The sequence below is a fragment of the Antedon bifida genome, chromosome 3, assembly GCF_963402885.1.
Source record: "Antedon bifida chromosome 3, ecAntBifi1.1, whole genome shotgun sequence".
Lineage (NCBI taxonomy): Eukaryota > Metazoa > Echinodermata > Crinoidea > Comatulida > Antedonidae > Antedon > Antedon bifida.
The window spans coordinates 11475686-11491759 of NC_136228.1; the positions used below are offsets into that span (position 1 = coordinate 11475686).

Genomic DNA, 16074 nt, shown 5'->3' on the forward strand with positions numbered 1-16074 from the left:
TTCAATCAATCAATCAATCAATCATTCAATTTATTTTTGTTTGTTAGATATTTCCACAAGAAGATACAAATGTTGAAAACAATTAGTTTAGATTAAAATACAATGTAAGTCGATTCACACAACTTTTAGGATGAATGAAATCATTACAATCAATAATACTTTGAACATTTTGTGGTTTATTTTTCTTTACTTTTTGCTTTGTGTACAACTAAATATGGACAAATTAATAATACTATTTGATGAGATCTACAACATGGTTTGATAAAAAGAAAAATAAATTTGTTGTTGTTGAATAGTTTGGCCAAGTAAAAGCATTTGACTATGCTAAATTAGAACAAAATATTAGAACATACACATATATCATGACATTTTAGTTGATACAAATAGATTTTGTAAAATTCATATTTTTGGTATTAATTCTAATGTCAGTTGTTAAAATATTCCGTTTTGTGTTGTCTTGAGATCTTTCATTTTGACTGTTTTTTAGAAGAAAGCTGATGTGACCTTTGATACATCATCACTAATTATGATATATCTTCAATTTTTCAAATATTCCTTGCGTTCTCAATTTACATAGGCCAATTCTCTGTAGATTATGATATGCTTAAAACTTTGTTAAGTACTCATAAATAAAAGATTCATACCAATGGCAATGTAATTGATATGTGAAGAAACTGATTAATGATTTTAATTAGTAGAAGGAACCAATCAAGAACAATTTTTGATTAATGTTATCTTTTTACTTTTCGGTTTATTTTTATTCAGCTAAAACTGATAGGCCGTATGGAGTTTTTAAAAGAGATATTCATTAGCATTTGTGGTTACTGAAGCGTGAAGAAGCGATTTAATTGCTATGGCGAAGGTATATTTTGAGCAGATAGCGGTCAGTTGGGATCAGTTGCATTCAGTTGCTCTGTGTTGTCTGACCAATTGGCTTTAGTTTTGTGTCGACTTAACATCACCATTAGGCCTTCCATTTTAAATAGTTTTTGAGTGAATGTTTTATAGTTTTCTAATCTTAAATGAATATTTGTTTATAAGCACAATATAGTTTATCCATCCTGTAATTGATGATTTGGATGTGTATGAAATATAAAAAATAAATTCAAATTAAAATAGCAAAAAGCTTCTTTTCAATGCACCATTTTTCATAGCGTCAAACTTGTTGTTGGATGTAGATGAACAAGCAAATTTGGAAAATAGTTAACGCTAATTGTTTATAAATATTTTGGAGCTTTAAGTGTTAAAATGGACAATGAAGATTAATATAAAAAAAAAGATTTTGAAAACGCTTTCGCAGTTTTAATAAAGTTAATCAGTTCCATAGAAAAAAAAGACAAAATAAACAGTGAAATTTAAAAAAAAAAGGATTTTTTTGCTTTAAATTACAGTTTTTTCAGGTAAATATTTTTTTTTTCCGATCCAATTGTGAATAATTGTGACATTAAAATGGCATATTCAACAAAAACATTCCAAAAAATTGTTTTTTCAGGGCGATAATATATCTTTAAAGTTTATTGTTGGATGTGTATAAAATAAATCCTTAAGTGGACAAATAATGAGAAGTCTATATTTTCAATGCATTTGCCCTAAACAAACAATTACAAACTTATATAATGTATCCTATATGCTTCAAACTTTCTTTTTGGATGAAATTAATAAAATATTTTAAAACAAAATTTGCAAATATAATAAAAAGCCTTTTATTTACAATGCACTTTATCCCTAATTCTTCAAGATGTTCTACTTTTATAAATATTTTGGGGCCAGACATCACATGACTTTAGGGCAGGTTCTTTATATGTAATAATTGGCTATGTTCTACTTTAAACAACAAAGATTAACATGTACCTCTCCCTTTAATTAGGGATTAAACTGTCCTCTTTATCAGCTTTGTCTAATTAGACTCACAGTCAAAAGAAGACTGAATATACTTGCTATTCATTGCGGTCTCATAGAGGTACCTTAGTCTGTGTAAGACTTTTTAATTAAAAAGATCTTTAAATCTCAAAATGCTTTCGTACTGATTGATTTTAATTAGCTGGTCCAAGTGAAACTTGTTATACAGTAGCACTCCTTAGGACATCTCTATTAATTGAATACACCCCTAATGAAATGAATGAGGAGAAATATTATTCTAACATTATGGCCCACTTCATAGGCATTTCTTAATATTAATATTAAAGGAAACTATGTTGGGTCCCGAATTTGTTCTTATTATATGGGTTCTAGTCTACTGTATATTTACATTATTTATGAAATACACACACATATGTATAAAATACTTATAATTGTGTATATTTAATCAAATGTTACCAATAGATTCACCTGCTTTCGTAATGTGGCATTTTAACCTACCTATTGTAAGTCTATGTTTAGAGGCCAAAAGAACTAACTTTTAGAATACATATGAGTCTTGAAAGAAAATTATTTACCAAGATAATTCAATTTTGTATTGTTATTGTTAAAAGCCTCAGTCATACTAGACTTATTTCAGTCACAGTAAATGACTTTATAGTCAACTTGCAACCAGTTGTACAATTAGTTTTAACAATTACATTTTACTCAGAAAGAATAGCTTGTTTAACTAAGCTAAAAGTCCAACAGTTGTCGGTTGAACAAGAGGTCCAAGGTCCAAAATTTGCAGGTTCGTGATTTTAAATGATGCCTCCTCACAAATGGTTATTTCTCCCGAAAATTTGGATGATTTATGCCATCCCGTAGTTTATTTATTCCAACTCTGTTAATAGTTTGACTTGGCTCTCAATAAACTTACCCAGACCAGGGAAGAGTAAAATTTACTCTTCCATTCGGAGACAATAACAAGTGTTAACTGTTAACCTCAGAATTGAGGTTAATTAATTTAAATTTTCTTGCTGCTGTAGTATGTTTATTATTATTTTAACGATCACAATTTTAGAATATAAAGTTGTTTACAAGACTTATATGTATTCTAAAAGCTAAGCTTCTTTTGGCCTCTAAGCATAGATATACAATAGGTAGGTAGTACACTGTTTATGCTTCCATACTCCTTATTCCATGGATTCTAAAACAATCGCTTTAAGTGTCTTTTTAATCTTCTTAGATGTATACTTACTATTGATTTCTGCCTCACCAACCACAACAACCTACAAATCCTGGGAAAAAACATAGTTAAAGTCGACTTAGAAGATGGTGATTAAAAGCTAAGATAGAGAAAGGAATCCCTCCAATCAATGAAAAAAGGCGGTTAAATTTGGTGGTATTAGAATGGGAGTTATATTATACTGAACTAGCCAATGAGATCTCTTCATTAATTGCCTACCTTCTCATTTTGAATGAAAAGCGGTAATAATCAGTAATCTTGTGCAGCCAACATGATAATAAGAGTTGATACCTTGTTCAGTTTATTGTGATACTCCTCTCTTTATTCAGATACTCTTCACATCACTTTACAAAAAAAAGTATAATAGGGTAGGACTAATTAGAGAGTGGTAATCCTTAGCCTTTAGTTTAATTTTAATTCTTCATTCAATCAAATATAGTGTCGTGAAAAACAAACTCATAGAGTAGGCCAACAAGGGACTTACTGCTAACTACCACCTTACAAAGATATAATCAGCTAGGGTTAATTAAATGAAGATTAGGCTGTTTTAGTGGAAACATATATTACTAGTTAACACACTGCCTTCTATTGAAATGCGAACAATTGTGATGGCATTTTAGAGTCAAGACCAAACAACTTAACATTTCAAGATACTACTATCATCATCATCATTGAAAAAAAATAATAATAATGATTTAACTAACAAAACCATATTTAGATAATTTTAGAGTTACTAAATTTTGCTGAAAAAATAATTTTAAGTGAATAAATTATTAACCGTTAATGATGCCATCTAAATAATTAACATGTCTAGACCAAATAACATATTATAACCTTATTATAATACTGCAGCATAATTGGTGAAAACATGTTTAATTGTTTTAAAAGTTTGTTATTGAAAACGAATATTACCCATTAAACATGCCTTCAAATTATTTCCATTTTAGAAGTCCAGAAAAGTCATCATAAATCATTATTAGTATTATGATTTAAAGCTAACAAACAATTTTGATAGGTAATAAAATAAATAAATATGTATTATTGTTTGTGAATTTTATGAATTTTATCATGACTAAACAGTATTAGAATCATAATAGAAAATATATAGTGAAAATATTGAACAAGATAATAGAGGTAAAATAATTGAATGGAGCTAAGATGGAATAGAGATACAATCATTGAATGAAATAGTGGAATAGAGGTAAAATAATGGAATGGAGCTAAGATGGAATAGAGATACAATCATTGAAACAAATAGTGGAATAGAGGTAAAATAATTGAATGGAGCTAAGATGGAATAGAGATACAATCATTGATTGTATCTCTATTCCAATTCATTGAATCAAATAGTGGAATAGAAGTAAAATAATGGAATGGAGCTAAGATGGAATAAAGATACAATCATGGAATCAAATAGTGGAATAAAAGTAAAATAATGGAAAGGAGATAAGATGGAAAAGAGATACAATAATGGAAAAATGAAATAAAATATTGAAAGATGTATAATTTAATATAAATGGAATAGACGTAAAATAATGGAATGAAATATTTAAAATAATAGTAAAAATGAATAGATGATGAATGAAATTAGATAGTAATTAGTTTACTTTTTTCAATTTAAAGTTAGATGACCTCTTTCACTTAGCCTAGTTCATTATTTTTTTTAATAGTTTCCTTAATTTGTAGTCATTTTTGTTCTCATGTATATTATTGATTCATCGTACATGATTTAATGGATACATTGAATTATAACATAATAATAATAATATCCAGTTTGATTTAGTAATAATATGTCTTTAGAATCACTCTGTCCCACTCTGCGTCATCGATGTAGAACTCCAGGGATTGTTTCTTCATAATTCTTTAGTTATTAAAATTAATCACACTCAAATGACTTTATAATGCTAATAGTCAAGTGATTCTCAATCGTGTTTATACTCAGTGATTTTGTAATTACCATAGTTTTGCTATTAACTGGCTTTTAATTAAGCCGTATAGCGATCCATGTGGAACGCAACACAATTGTCTTCCTTTGTTTTGAAAGTGGTTTCCATTTTCTTTCATTAGTTTTTTTAAACATTGCGTGTTAAGTTGCTATCCAGGTCTAAACTTAATTTCAGATTTGATTGTATTTACATAACAAACTTTGGAAAAAAAAATAGATTTGCATAACATATTGCTTATGTATTAAAAATGATGACCTTTGATGTGGTTTTGTGGTTATTCCATCTAGTTACCTGATGTTCGGTTCAAATCTGTTCGGAATGAGATTAAATTTTGATTGTGTAGTAAGTATTCTACCGGACCACTTGTCAAAGACCAATTTCATCTAAATGTATTACGATAAAATGAAGAATTTGAAATATTACCATTACTGATGTATAAGCACCTTCTTATAAAGGCAGAAAGTATTATATATATACTGTATATAATTTTTTTTTCCATAGTTCTATATATAACAGAGTACTGTCCCAGGGTGGGATTATATTAAGATTATTACACTAAAATATATAAATTTAACAGTTACAATATTATTCTTTAAAGTGTTAACTCTTAATCATTTTTGTTTGTTGTTACAGTATTTGTAGATCCAGATTCTGAATTTTTAATAGTGGGATAGGAGATTGGCGTAGAGGGGGTCTGCAGGATTTAAAACAGCCAATGAAGTAATGAGCTTAACCTAATATTAATCTATGTTATGTGCAAGTTCCCTCCCCCTTGAATATCAATATCTACATAGATTATTAAGCATATTGAATTTGTATCTTATACTGCAACCAGCCTTGAAATGTAATGTAATTAGTGTGCAGTCTTGTCGTTGATTATGTTATCTTTATAGTTGATACCTTAATAACACTTATATCTAGACAAGTATTTGATTTAATTCATTTACCTATCAGCTTCATTGGCCACTTAGTAAAATTACAGTTAACTGGATTAATCTGTTATTAGCAGAAGTAAGTCAGGAAAAGAACAGATAATATTAATAATGATTCAGTTGTTGATGTTCACAGTCTTATCAAGTACTGTTTTACTACTACTGTATTATAATCATACTTTTTCAGTTATAGGGTAAGCTAGGTGAGTTGACCAATCAAAAGCGACAGTTTGGATGGTCCATCTCTTGTGATTGGTCAAAACACTTGTGTTTGCCTAGTCGTTGTGTTGCATCCAAGTGGAAGTCGATTTTAATCCCATCATGATCATTAGTCTTATACATGAAAATTCTCCTTATTCTGTATAGATCTCAGTTAAGTAATCTTTACCGATTTTCAGTTATAATCCCATGTAAATACATAATTATAATATGACAAGCCCAGTCTTAATAGTAACTCAAGCATGAATAAGTGTTTGGAAAAATCAAATATGCACCTGTTTTGTAATTGCAAATATACCTGTTAGATTTTTTTTTTTTTAAAGCACATTTAATTATTAATATACAAAATAAGTGTTATTTTAGGTACTGTATCTCATATCAAGAATGCAATTTAAAAGCGCCCCCTAGGAGCTGAAGTATTCGATGGTCAACCATTTCATAACACTTATTCGGTAATAAAACACTATGCTATTCATTACAGTAAAATAACGATGTGATTCGTAAAACTCTTATTTTAGTTGACCTCGATTTATAAAATGTTGGGGGGAATATTAAGCTGGCTTGAGTTCAGTTTGGCTTTTAATGTAAATACCATTTGTCTGTTTCTCTGATGAGACCGCCAATGATTCTGAAGAATATAAGAGAAGTGATACTGTCAATTAACTTGTTATCAAATCCATTACTGATGAACCAAAGTAACCACATAAAATCACGCATCATCAAGCCTTGCATATTCCGTTCACTATCAATCACATCCCGGCGTTCCGCTTCGCACCGTTGATCCACGATTCTCAATGTTGAATATACATCGTCAGCCAGATTGGAAAGCTCTTCTTCTCATCAAATCGTAATCTCACTTCATTTAACGTGCGTGGTTGAACAGGGAGTCGTGTAGTCAACGGCGCGGAAATAGCATCTTATGCATGTGACACATATTTAAGTGATAATGAAATCGTAAACTAAGCAAGTTTTGATAAAAAATATCTGAAACCGTTTTCAAAATTACCTCGAAGGGTTCCTCACTAGAGGTGTTAGATAAAAGAGATTTTAGATCACTTACAGAAATATCATTAAATATTTTATTTTGACATCTTAATCAAGACTTTGTACAAATGACAGTTCAAAGAGTGAATATACTCTGTAATAACTCAATAATGTTAATAATGATGTCAAGCACATTTGTAAAATTCAAGATTTGATTTGTAAACCATTTTATTATCATTATTTTACAATGAGTTATTTTCACAAACTTGTGTTTGCCTATCTCGGAATTAAGTATAATTTATATATAGATATAGTGTAGGTCCTAAAGTAATCTGGTCTTCATTGAATTCCTAAAAAAAATATATTATTTGAATTGAAATATTTACCTTATTTATTCATTTATTAATTATTTTTCATTTATGATTAATGCACACATTTTGCAATATTATTTTTTATGATTTTCCAAAAATAAATTTTGAATGAAAAGAAAAAACAGCATCAAGCCCTTAGAAATTAGCTTTTTTTTTTTAAGTTTTAAATTTTTTTTTGGTGATTATTTTCATGGTCTATATGAGATTAGGTATTATGATTAAATCCATGTATATCCCTGTTTAAAATTGGAAAGGGTTTTTAGAAATCAACATCAGGCATTGTGATTATATTATATCCAGGTATGGTATATGCATTGCTATCCCTATTAGAGGATACAAAAGGGTGTTGCAGAGTTCATAAAAGTGTGCAAAAATTATCAAAGCTGTGATTATTGTGAGAGGGTGTTTTAGATTCTGCAACAACAAAAATGATTATCATTTATATCAATACCATCATCATTGTCATAATAATGCTGATAATCATCAGTTTTTACTAATCACTTCCTAATTAAATGTTAGGCCTATTGTTGTTATCCCTATTCTGATAATCACTATTGTCATTGTAATTACCATGTTATTGTTGAATTATATTGGTTGTACTGTCACACAGTGGTAGCCTACGAATTACATTGAATTACTGTTATTATTTATTTTTATCAACTTATATTAGTCACAAATATAGTTGTTTCATTTTTGTTTTTAAGGCATCAAAGACACTAAAAATTTGATTTTAATTACAATCACATTCACTTTTTACACCATCCAACAGCAAATACATAACTCATAATTACAGGATGAGAAACCCAACAGCATTTCATATGAGAAAGTTAGGACAGGATTTGAACCTGGGATTGGTGAGCAAGCATGTCAACTACCAAGCCACAGTGCCACAATTAATTTCTGTCTGCCATAATTCCAGCAAGATCTTCTTTGGGTATGCTGGTTTCTGCCTCTGTTGCATCAGGATGTTAGTGTTGATTTTCCTGGTTTTGCTAGCCTATGTTTGGGCTGACATAGTTAGAATATATATATATATATATATAACATAGAAATTACCTCTTCTTTGCTGCGAAAACAGTGCCTTAATACAGCAAAAACAAACTTAATTGGAATAAAATTAGTATATTATTTATTTTATTAAATAATCTAGGTTCTATTTGTTTGTCTGTATCTTGTTTATAAATTACTAAGTTTCCAAAAACCACCCTGTATTAACACATACACTGTGAATGCTTAGATACATTTTTTTATTGCCGCTAATTTTCAATGTTTGTCATTCTGATCCGGATTTAATTCCTCTGAATAATTTACGCGTATCAGAATCATATTTGACACATCTCATATCAACTAGACACCTAGATTCTCATATAAAGTCATCGCCGAGAAGAATTCAAATTAAACCCCGACGAGAACGAGCACCTAATGAAGACAATTAGCATGTCCTATAAAAAGAAGATCACAGAAATGGTGTCAGAACAAGCTATCGTTAAAAACAATGCAAGTCAATTTAGCTCGCCGTTTTCACAAGTTGAAACTGTGAAGAAATGAAAAATACTTTGGGATGCCATGGTGCTCGTAAAATACACACTGAATATTGTATGCTGATAAATGCTTAATAGCATTCAATAGCCAATTTATGATATTGTCTTCTCACAAATTGCTGTTCTTTAGTCACGTTTATGAATTTATTAATCAACCTGAATCTTGTTTAATCCTATTTGATTTGGTTGGGATTTTTCAGAGCATGCCATTTTTGATTTGAGACTTAAAAAATATGATTAATAAATTATTATAAGAGTAATTTTTAGAATAAACTTTTGTTAATATTAGTTCATTTATTAAATCATAATTTTAGGGAAACACACTAAATATAATATTACTAAATTGACTTGATTTGCGATTTATATGAAAAAATTAGTAATTTTTGTTACTACATCACATAATAGTTTTACTAATTAACTGAATTTGTTTTCACATTTTGTTTCTCAATACTAATATAATATTCAACAAACCAAATGTTCAAATGTGCATTTTATAATGAATGTAAAACTCCTTTTCATTTTATTATATATATCTCAATTAAGTAAAATAAAGGTATGTTTGCGATCATCAAATTCTCTTTAATTTCATATCATATTGATCCTTTTGCTTTTTTATTATCTTGTCATATCATTCAAGTATATTTTAATTAGGATTGTTTTAAACTTCCACCGAGATTTCCTAAACACTCCAAAAACTGATTAAAACAACATTATTTGAGTGGGATGACAATAATATTCTTTGCTTGTCCTAGGAGGTTATATTTGATCAATCTAAACACAATCTTTTTCTTCTCTTATCTCACTTCGTTACAAAATTGGTCACGCATTGTCGAACACTGCGGTCTCGCACTCGTTATTTCGAAGACTTAATTTTCTCGATTCCTTTGGGGAGGATTTCGTACAGGTTGCGGTTATGATTTCGCCTTAGCTATTAATCATATTGACAAGCAATTCATTACTGGCCGCTGTACAATTGGTTTATCATAATTCTACAAACCTTAGGCAATTTTGTTTTGTTCAAGCCTAAAATACTGTAAAATAGAATTGCTTTCTTAGCAGAAAAGAAGTGGAACCCGATTCGATTGTTAGGCCTTGAAAATGTACCATGTATTCAATATTCAAGTTTAAAATAGTAAAAAAATTTAGCTATGTGGAGCCAGATTTGATTATTAGGCTTTGTAAATGTTCCATAGGCCTATATATTCAATGTCTTTAAAATACTAAATAGAATTTACCTTCTTAGTAGAGGTGATGTGGAACTATCTTTGACTTTGGAAAGTATTATGCAGTATTGTTTAAGCCTAAAATACTGTACTGTAAAATTTACCACAGAAGAGATGTGGAACCAGATGTGATTGTATCTAGAGTATAGAATGTATCTAATATAAGAATTGTATAGTTCCATACTGTACAAATGTGGTCATTTTCTCAGATAATCACCTTTTTAGCAAACAGATTTAGGCCTATTATATTATATTATATAGTATAGTATTATTGAATGAAATAGTGTTGTAAAAGAATGAAATAGTGTTGTAAAATAATGAACTATGTTTGTTTGTTTATCATTTGTTATATAGTATTACATTTTGTACCCAAATTGTATAACAATATTTTTTATAGACTTTGACCTTGGTGTGTCTGTGTCAGTTGTTGAGTGTGGACATATGTTTGAGATTGACATATTAAGGAAGGCTGGTAGGATATTTGGGAGAGAAATATTAAATTATTTTGCAATATATTGATACTAAATATGCTAAATATAAACATAAAAAGTTATTAGAGATTTATAAATCACAAAATGATGCATTTTGTACCAGTTTTTATGTCATTTGATACAGTTACTACTTCCGTAGATACCATCACTTTCAACAGTTGTACATCATTAGTGGTGCAATTTGTTTGATGAAAAAAAATGTTGATTTGTCTGCTTTTAGATTGAAAATGTTATAAGGGAATTTATTTGTTTTTCCCAAAATTCAATTCAGCTTTTACAAATTTAGCAGCATATAGATTTTTTTTTCTATATTCAAAGAAATGGTTATTCAGAATGCAGTATTACAAGGATATGGTCTGAGACATTAATGAAGAATCCTAAGTTAATTAGCAAGATGCAGTCTTACATTCTTAATTAATCTTTTTATGATTGAGGAGGTACTCTAGCATTAATAAGCATCATTCTCTTTGAAAATTATTTTGTTGCGTTTGATCATCAATCTAATGTGTTTTCAATCTTTATATATTCCCGGTGGATTGTGGCCTGTATCATATTTGAAACTTAAATTTTGTTACGGATATGCAATAATCATTAATGTTACTTTAATTGATGTTTTCAATAAAGTAAGAATAACAGCAACTTTCATGTTCAATTCAACTTTATTTTATCCACGTAGGCCCAGATCACGGTTGTTGTTCATTGGAGCTAGCATACAAAATACAAATACAATTTTAACAAATTTTTAACAAGTGTTACTTGAAGATATATTGTCCCCCTTATATAATAATTGTTAAAAATCTTTGGTTGAATGTCACATAATATTTATTCACTTTAACTAAAAATTGCATTGAGAAGCAAAATATTTACCTGAAAAAAAGTGTAATTTATTAGCAAATAATATTCAAAATGTATGTCAGACAGTGAATTTTTGGTTAAATTTGCCTTTGTAAGTTTTTTCGTCTATTTCGTGCCAAATGATGACAGTAGTACGTTCCCACATTAGGGTGTCGTTGCGGACTAGTCCATTATGATTCAGGAGTGTTCTAGGAACTTTTAACTTTTCGTATCTAAGCCCTCCCTCTGGAGATCACAGGCTATTGTCGGTTTATCCAGGTAAGCAGCACTCATAGACTACTAACATCACTATTGGTTTGTGCATTTTTGTAAGCGGAATCTTTTTTTTGTTTTTTCTACTTAAGTTTTTTATTTTATTAATTTTCATGTTTTGGAGAACAATACATTTGTAAGTATATGTTTTAAAGATTGTAGAGTCGCAGACAAATGAATGTGTGCACCAATATTGTTCCATTCAATGCACCTTTATATTCAGTCTTAGCTAGAGTAACATCTCAGTTGCTATGTGTATCGTTACAAAAGGCTGAGATCATGTGGTCCTTGTATAACAGTCAAACAAGCATGACACTTTTTGTCAATTTTATAATCAAATTTTTAAACTTTCTGTAAAATGGAATGTTTTATATTGTTTTAAATTATACTGTTTTCTAGTTCTGTCAAGGAAAACAATTTTTCCATGTACTTTTTTATGAAACAATTATGCTGATTTGATTGGTTTATATGACATATTTCTTTATAGTTATATTTTCAAGTGACAATTGTTTGCATATGTTACAAAACCTTGAAATGAGTGTGTATGTACTTTTTTAATAACAAACAATTTATAACAATTGGCAAAGTAAAACGAATACACTTTCTAAAATAATCACATGATACTATCATTTTTAAACAAATATTTTATGTTTTTATTTTCTTAAACAGTCATGCTATGCTGATTACTGCATTCAATAAATATTTACGGTCTTCAACATAAAGTTTGTCTTTGTGCAATTTGCAAAGATCAAAATCTGAACTAATTATTTACGAGATTTTTTCGATTTTTTTTACAGGTTGGTTGATAAAAATGAATTTGTATCGGCAGCAATGAGATCTTCTTCTGGCGTTAACTTTTTGTCGGCCATGTTGAAGAAGGTTCATATTGAATATGAAAAGCTTGACGAGTTTGTACAGATGTATTCAAGTGTGAAAAAAGATCCTTTAAGGGTATAAGAGGCCAATAATAATCATAGGGAAATCAGAAGGCTTTAGAGCCAGAGAACCCCCATGTTTTTCCCCATTTTCACCCCAGGTATTGATACAATAGTATCCAGTATCATAAGCAAATTCTGTAATAATTTTACATATGTATCACATGTGGTACCTGTATGTATGGTCAGGGTTTTGTTAGGCTTATAGCTTATGATACAGGCATCACATGTGATAAATATGTGACAATGACATTGTCTATGATACTGGAAAACGACCAAGAATCTGCTAGTTTAAAGTTTCCCAATGAAAATATCACAATTGTTTTTTAAAATTGTTTTAAATGTGAATCAGTGACAGTAGTTGTGTGGTGGTTAAGCAGTGGCACTGTAGAGTGGTAACATACTTTCTAAATGTTGTTCCTGGTTCAAGTCCTGTCTCAAGGAAGGCAACCACTTTCTAATCCTCATAAAAATATATATGTCATGGAATTGAGTCACATGTGTGTTGGATTAAAAAGAAATTATAATTAAATGCTAATTCAATATCAGTGAACTATTGTATCTACCATTTCCTACCAATGCTCTCCACCAAACCAAATTGAAATTGTTTGTCTATATTATGGAAAGGTCGTAAAATATGTCTGACCTCGGTTAAAATGTTGTTACATGTCCTCATTAAACATCATAGCTCTTTCAAGGCTTTTACATGGCATAAATATGTCGATAGTAAAGTTAAATTGAAAATATAATTAAGAATGTAAACAACATTTTGTTAATGTAATTATTGAAACGAAGTCAATTTCTTTTTTATGATTTTATGATGTTCTGTTTTTTTTTATATAGATTTTTTATTTTATATGCAAAAACATAAAAAACCTTCAAGCAGAAGGTTCCGGGTTCGAATCTCGACGACTGTTTCTCATTCTCACACATTTCCTCATTCTCACAGATTTCCTCATCTTATCATTTCAAATTAATGAATACATTTTCAGTATATCACCGGGCGGTTTAGAATTTGTTCTGTGCCTGTGGTGTTTATATTTAAAGTATTATTACAAAACCCGTTTATAATATTTATACAAGTTGTGTGTATCTAGAATTAAACACATGGTCTTTTTAATGTAATCCAAGTAATACTTTTTTAGTCTAGGGTACCGGTATTATTATTGAGATTGAGTCCTCAAAATGTGATCCAAAAAATGACGAGTTTGTTTTTCCAATAATTTGTTCTACCCGATAAAGCTAACTTTCCGAGAAAATCATATTTGAAATGTCCAATCTATGCCTATCTATAGAATTACTAATAAATGACGGAGGAATTGCACTTGGCGTCGCAATCAATGTATATTCTGTTTCCAATACTATTTTGTATTTTTATTAAGTTTTTTTTGTCAGCCACGTTGCATTAATTTAGATCAAGCAATATCAAGAAAAGTATAACGATTTTAACGGATATTAAAGTAGTGCTATATTACAATTTTCGGCAAAATATCGGAACTTTAGGGCATAAATATGAATGTATTTTTGTTTGAGGTCTCATACCAGTTTTATTTAATTTTTTGTATACGGCATTTTTTATATAATTGCAAAATAAAAAAAAAAAACAGCCATGATTCAAATACTTTTCTTTATTACCTTTGAACTTTAAAAAAACAGTTTTCGCGTTAACTACTGTATATCTGATTTGAGTAATCAAGAAATAGATATTTTGTTGCCATGATCTATTTGATAGAGACGTTATGGCACCTTTTCGTTACGAAGTTAATACCTGATTTAAATGTTTCATTTTGAGTGTAGAGACATAATAATTATCGCTGACTATCTAATCTAGAACGACCGATAAATATGAACAGTTTACCGGAATTTCACACATGGCTAACACCTCGTTACAGCTTACAAACTTTAAACTAGTTATAGTTAAAGACTAGGCGGATAATGACAGACCTCTGAATGCAATTCGTTTCTGAGCCAGTATATTTTTACTGATTGAAAGAAGCATATTTTTAAATACAAACCGATTTCATTATGCATCACAATCATTTTAACTCGTTTTTTTTCTTTTTTTCCCCCGATTCTTAATGACTGATTAATAATTAGTTTAGTAGGCCTAAAGCATGGAAAAATAAGATAAACGTTTTTTCTCCTTTTTTTAAAAATAATTTCTAAATACAGTACATACTGCATCACAATCATTTTATTTGGTAATCCTTGGCCACATTGCCTAAAGACATAAAATAAAAATAAAAATAAATAAATACTGCCTACACCATGGAGAAAATGAATTCCAAAAGAAGGTTATCAGCTAAAAAGAAGTCTCTATAATTATATTAAGCCTTTGATCATAGGTTTGAGATGTCTCCTTTTATTTTGTTTACCCCATGTTATGCTTTCGCCTTTAAACATCTGTAATATGTGACGAACATGTCATGGGACCTTCCTACGATGCTCTGAACAAGAGTCAGTAGTATATATGATACAGCCCGCGAGTCATATACTTTGCTTTCCCATTTATGACGCTTGCCTTTTTAAATAAATGAAAGCAAGAATGTGATTTCCTGCTACAGATAGACATGACAATCTTTGAATTCGTTTTGAAGACATTATTTTGTAAAGTCATTTATAGAATTAAATATTTATATCTTCATGTTATATACTTATCAGGCCAGATTTCTGTCTTCTGTTCTGTTTATGCCTCTGTGTTGCTTTCCTCTACAATTGTGGAAAACATGTGTTTTTCTTATTTCTTCTTTTATTAATGTATTCGTTTATCTGGGGTTTTTCTTCTTTTTTGGTCCTCTCTGCCTTGGAAGTTGTTACTGTTAAGTAAATGTAGCTAAATATTCCAAATCATGATATCATACATTAATAGAGAGTTTTTTTCAGACTATTCAATTTATTGACTTATATCGTCTGTACATACATAATTACATGACAATGTAATCAATTGGCACATACGAAATACTGCTTACGCTAATGTTTTTATTAATTTACTTTAAAAAAACGACCAAAGACAATATACAAACAAAAATAAAAATATTAAAGAATGTTTTTAATGCTATTAATATTAAATTAATTTAGTATCACCGTCTTTAATTGAGATTAGGCCTATTTTAATTGAAACTGTTTTTTAACATCCGAAGAAAGAAAGTCTCATCATATATAGGCCTAATTTTGTATTTTTTTTAAATATTTGTGTTTCCATATAGGCTATATATATTTTTGTAAATCAACAATTTCAGC

At 29.3% G+C, this 16074-nt stretch overlaps 1 protein-coding gene across 1 annotated transcript in view; it reads left to right on the top strand.

Annotated features, from left to right (window-relative positions):
• LOC144837823 (putative RNA polymerase II subunit B1 CTD phosphatase rpap2) overlaps positions 1 to 14435 on the top strand; it is a 50718-nt gene extending 36283 nt beyond the window's left edge. The window contains exon 9 of the mRNA XM_078693096.1: positions 12697 to 14435. Coding sequence (XP_078549222.1) covers positions 12697 to 12856 — 160 coding nt within the window. The 3' untranslated portion in view covers positions 12857 to 14435. The remainder of the gene's footprint in view (positions 1 to 12696) is intronic.
• The last annotated feature ends 1639 nt before the right edge of the window (positions 14436 to 16074 follow it).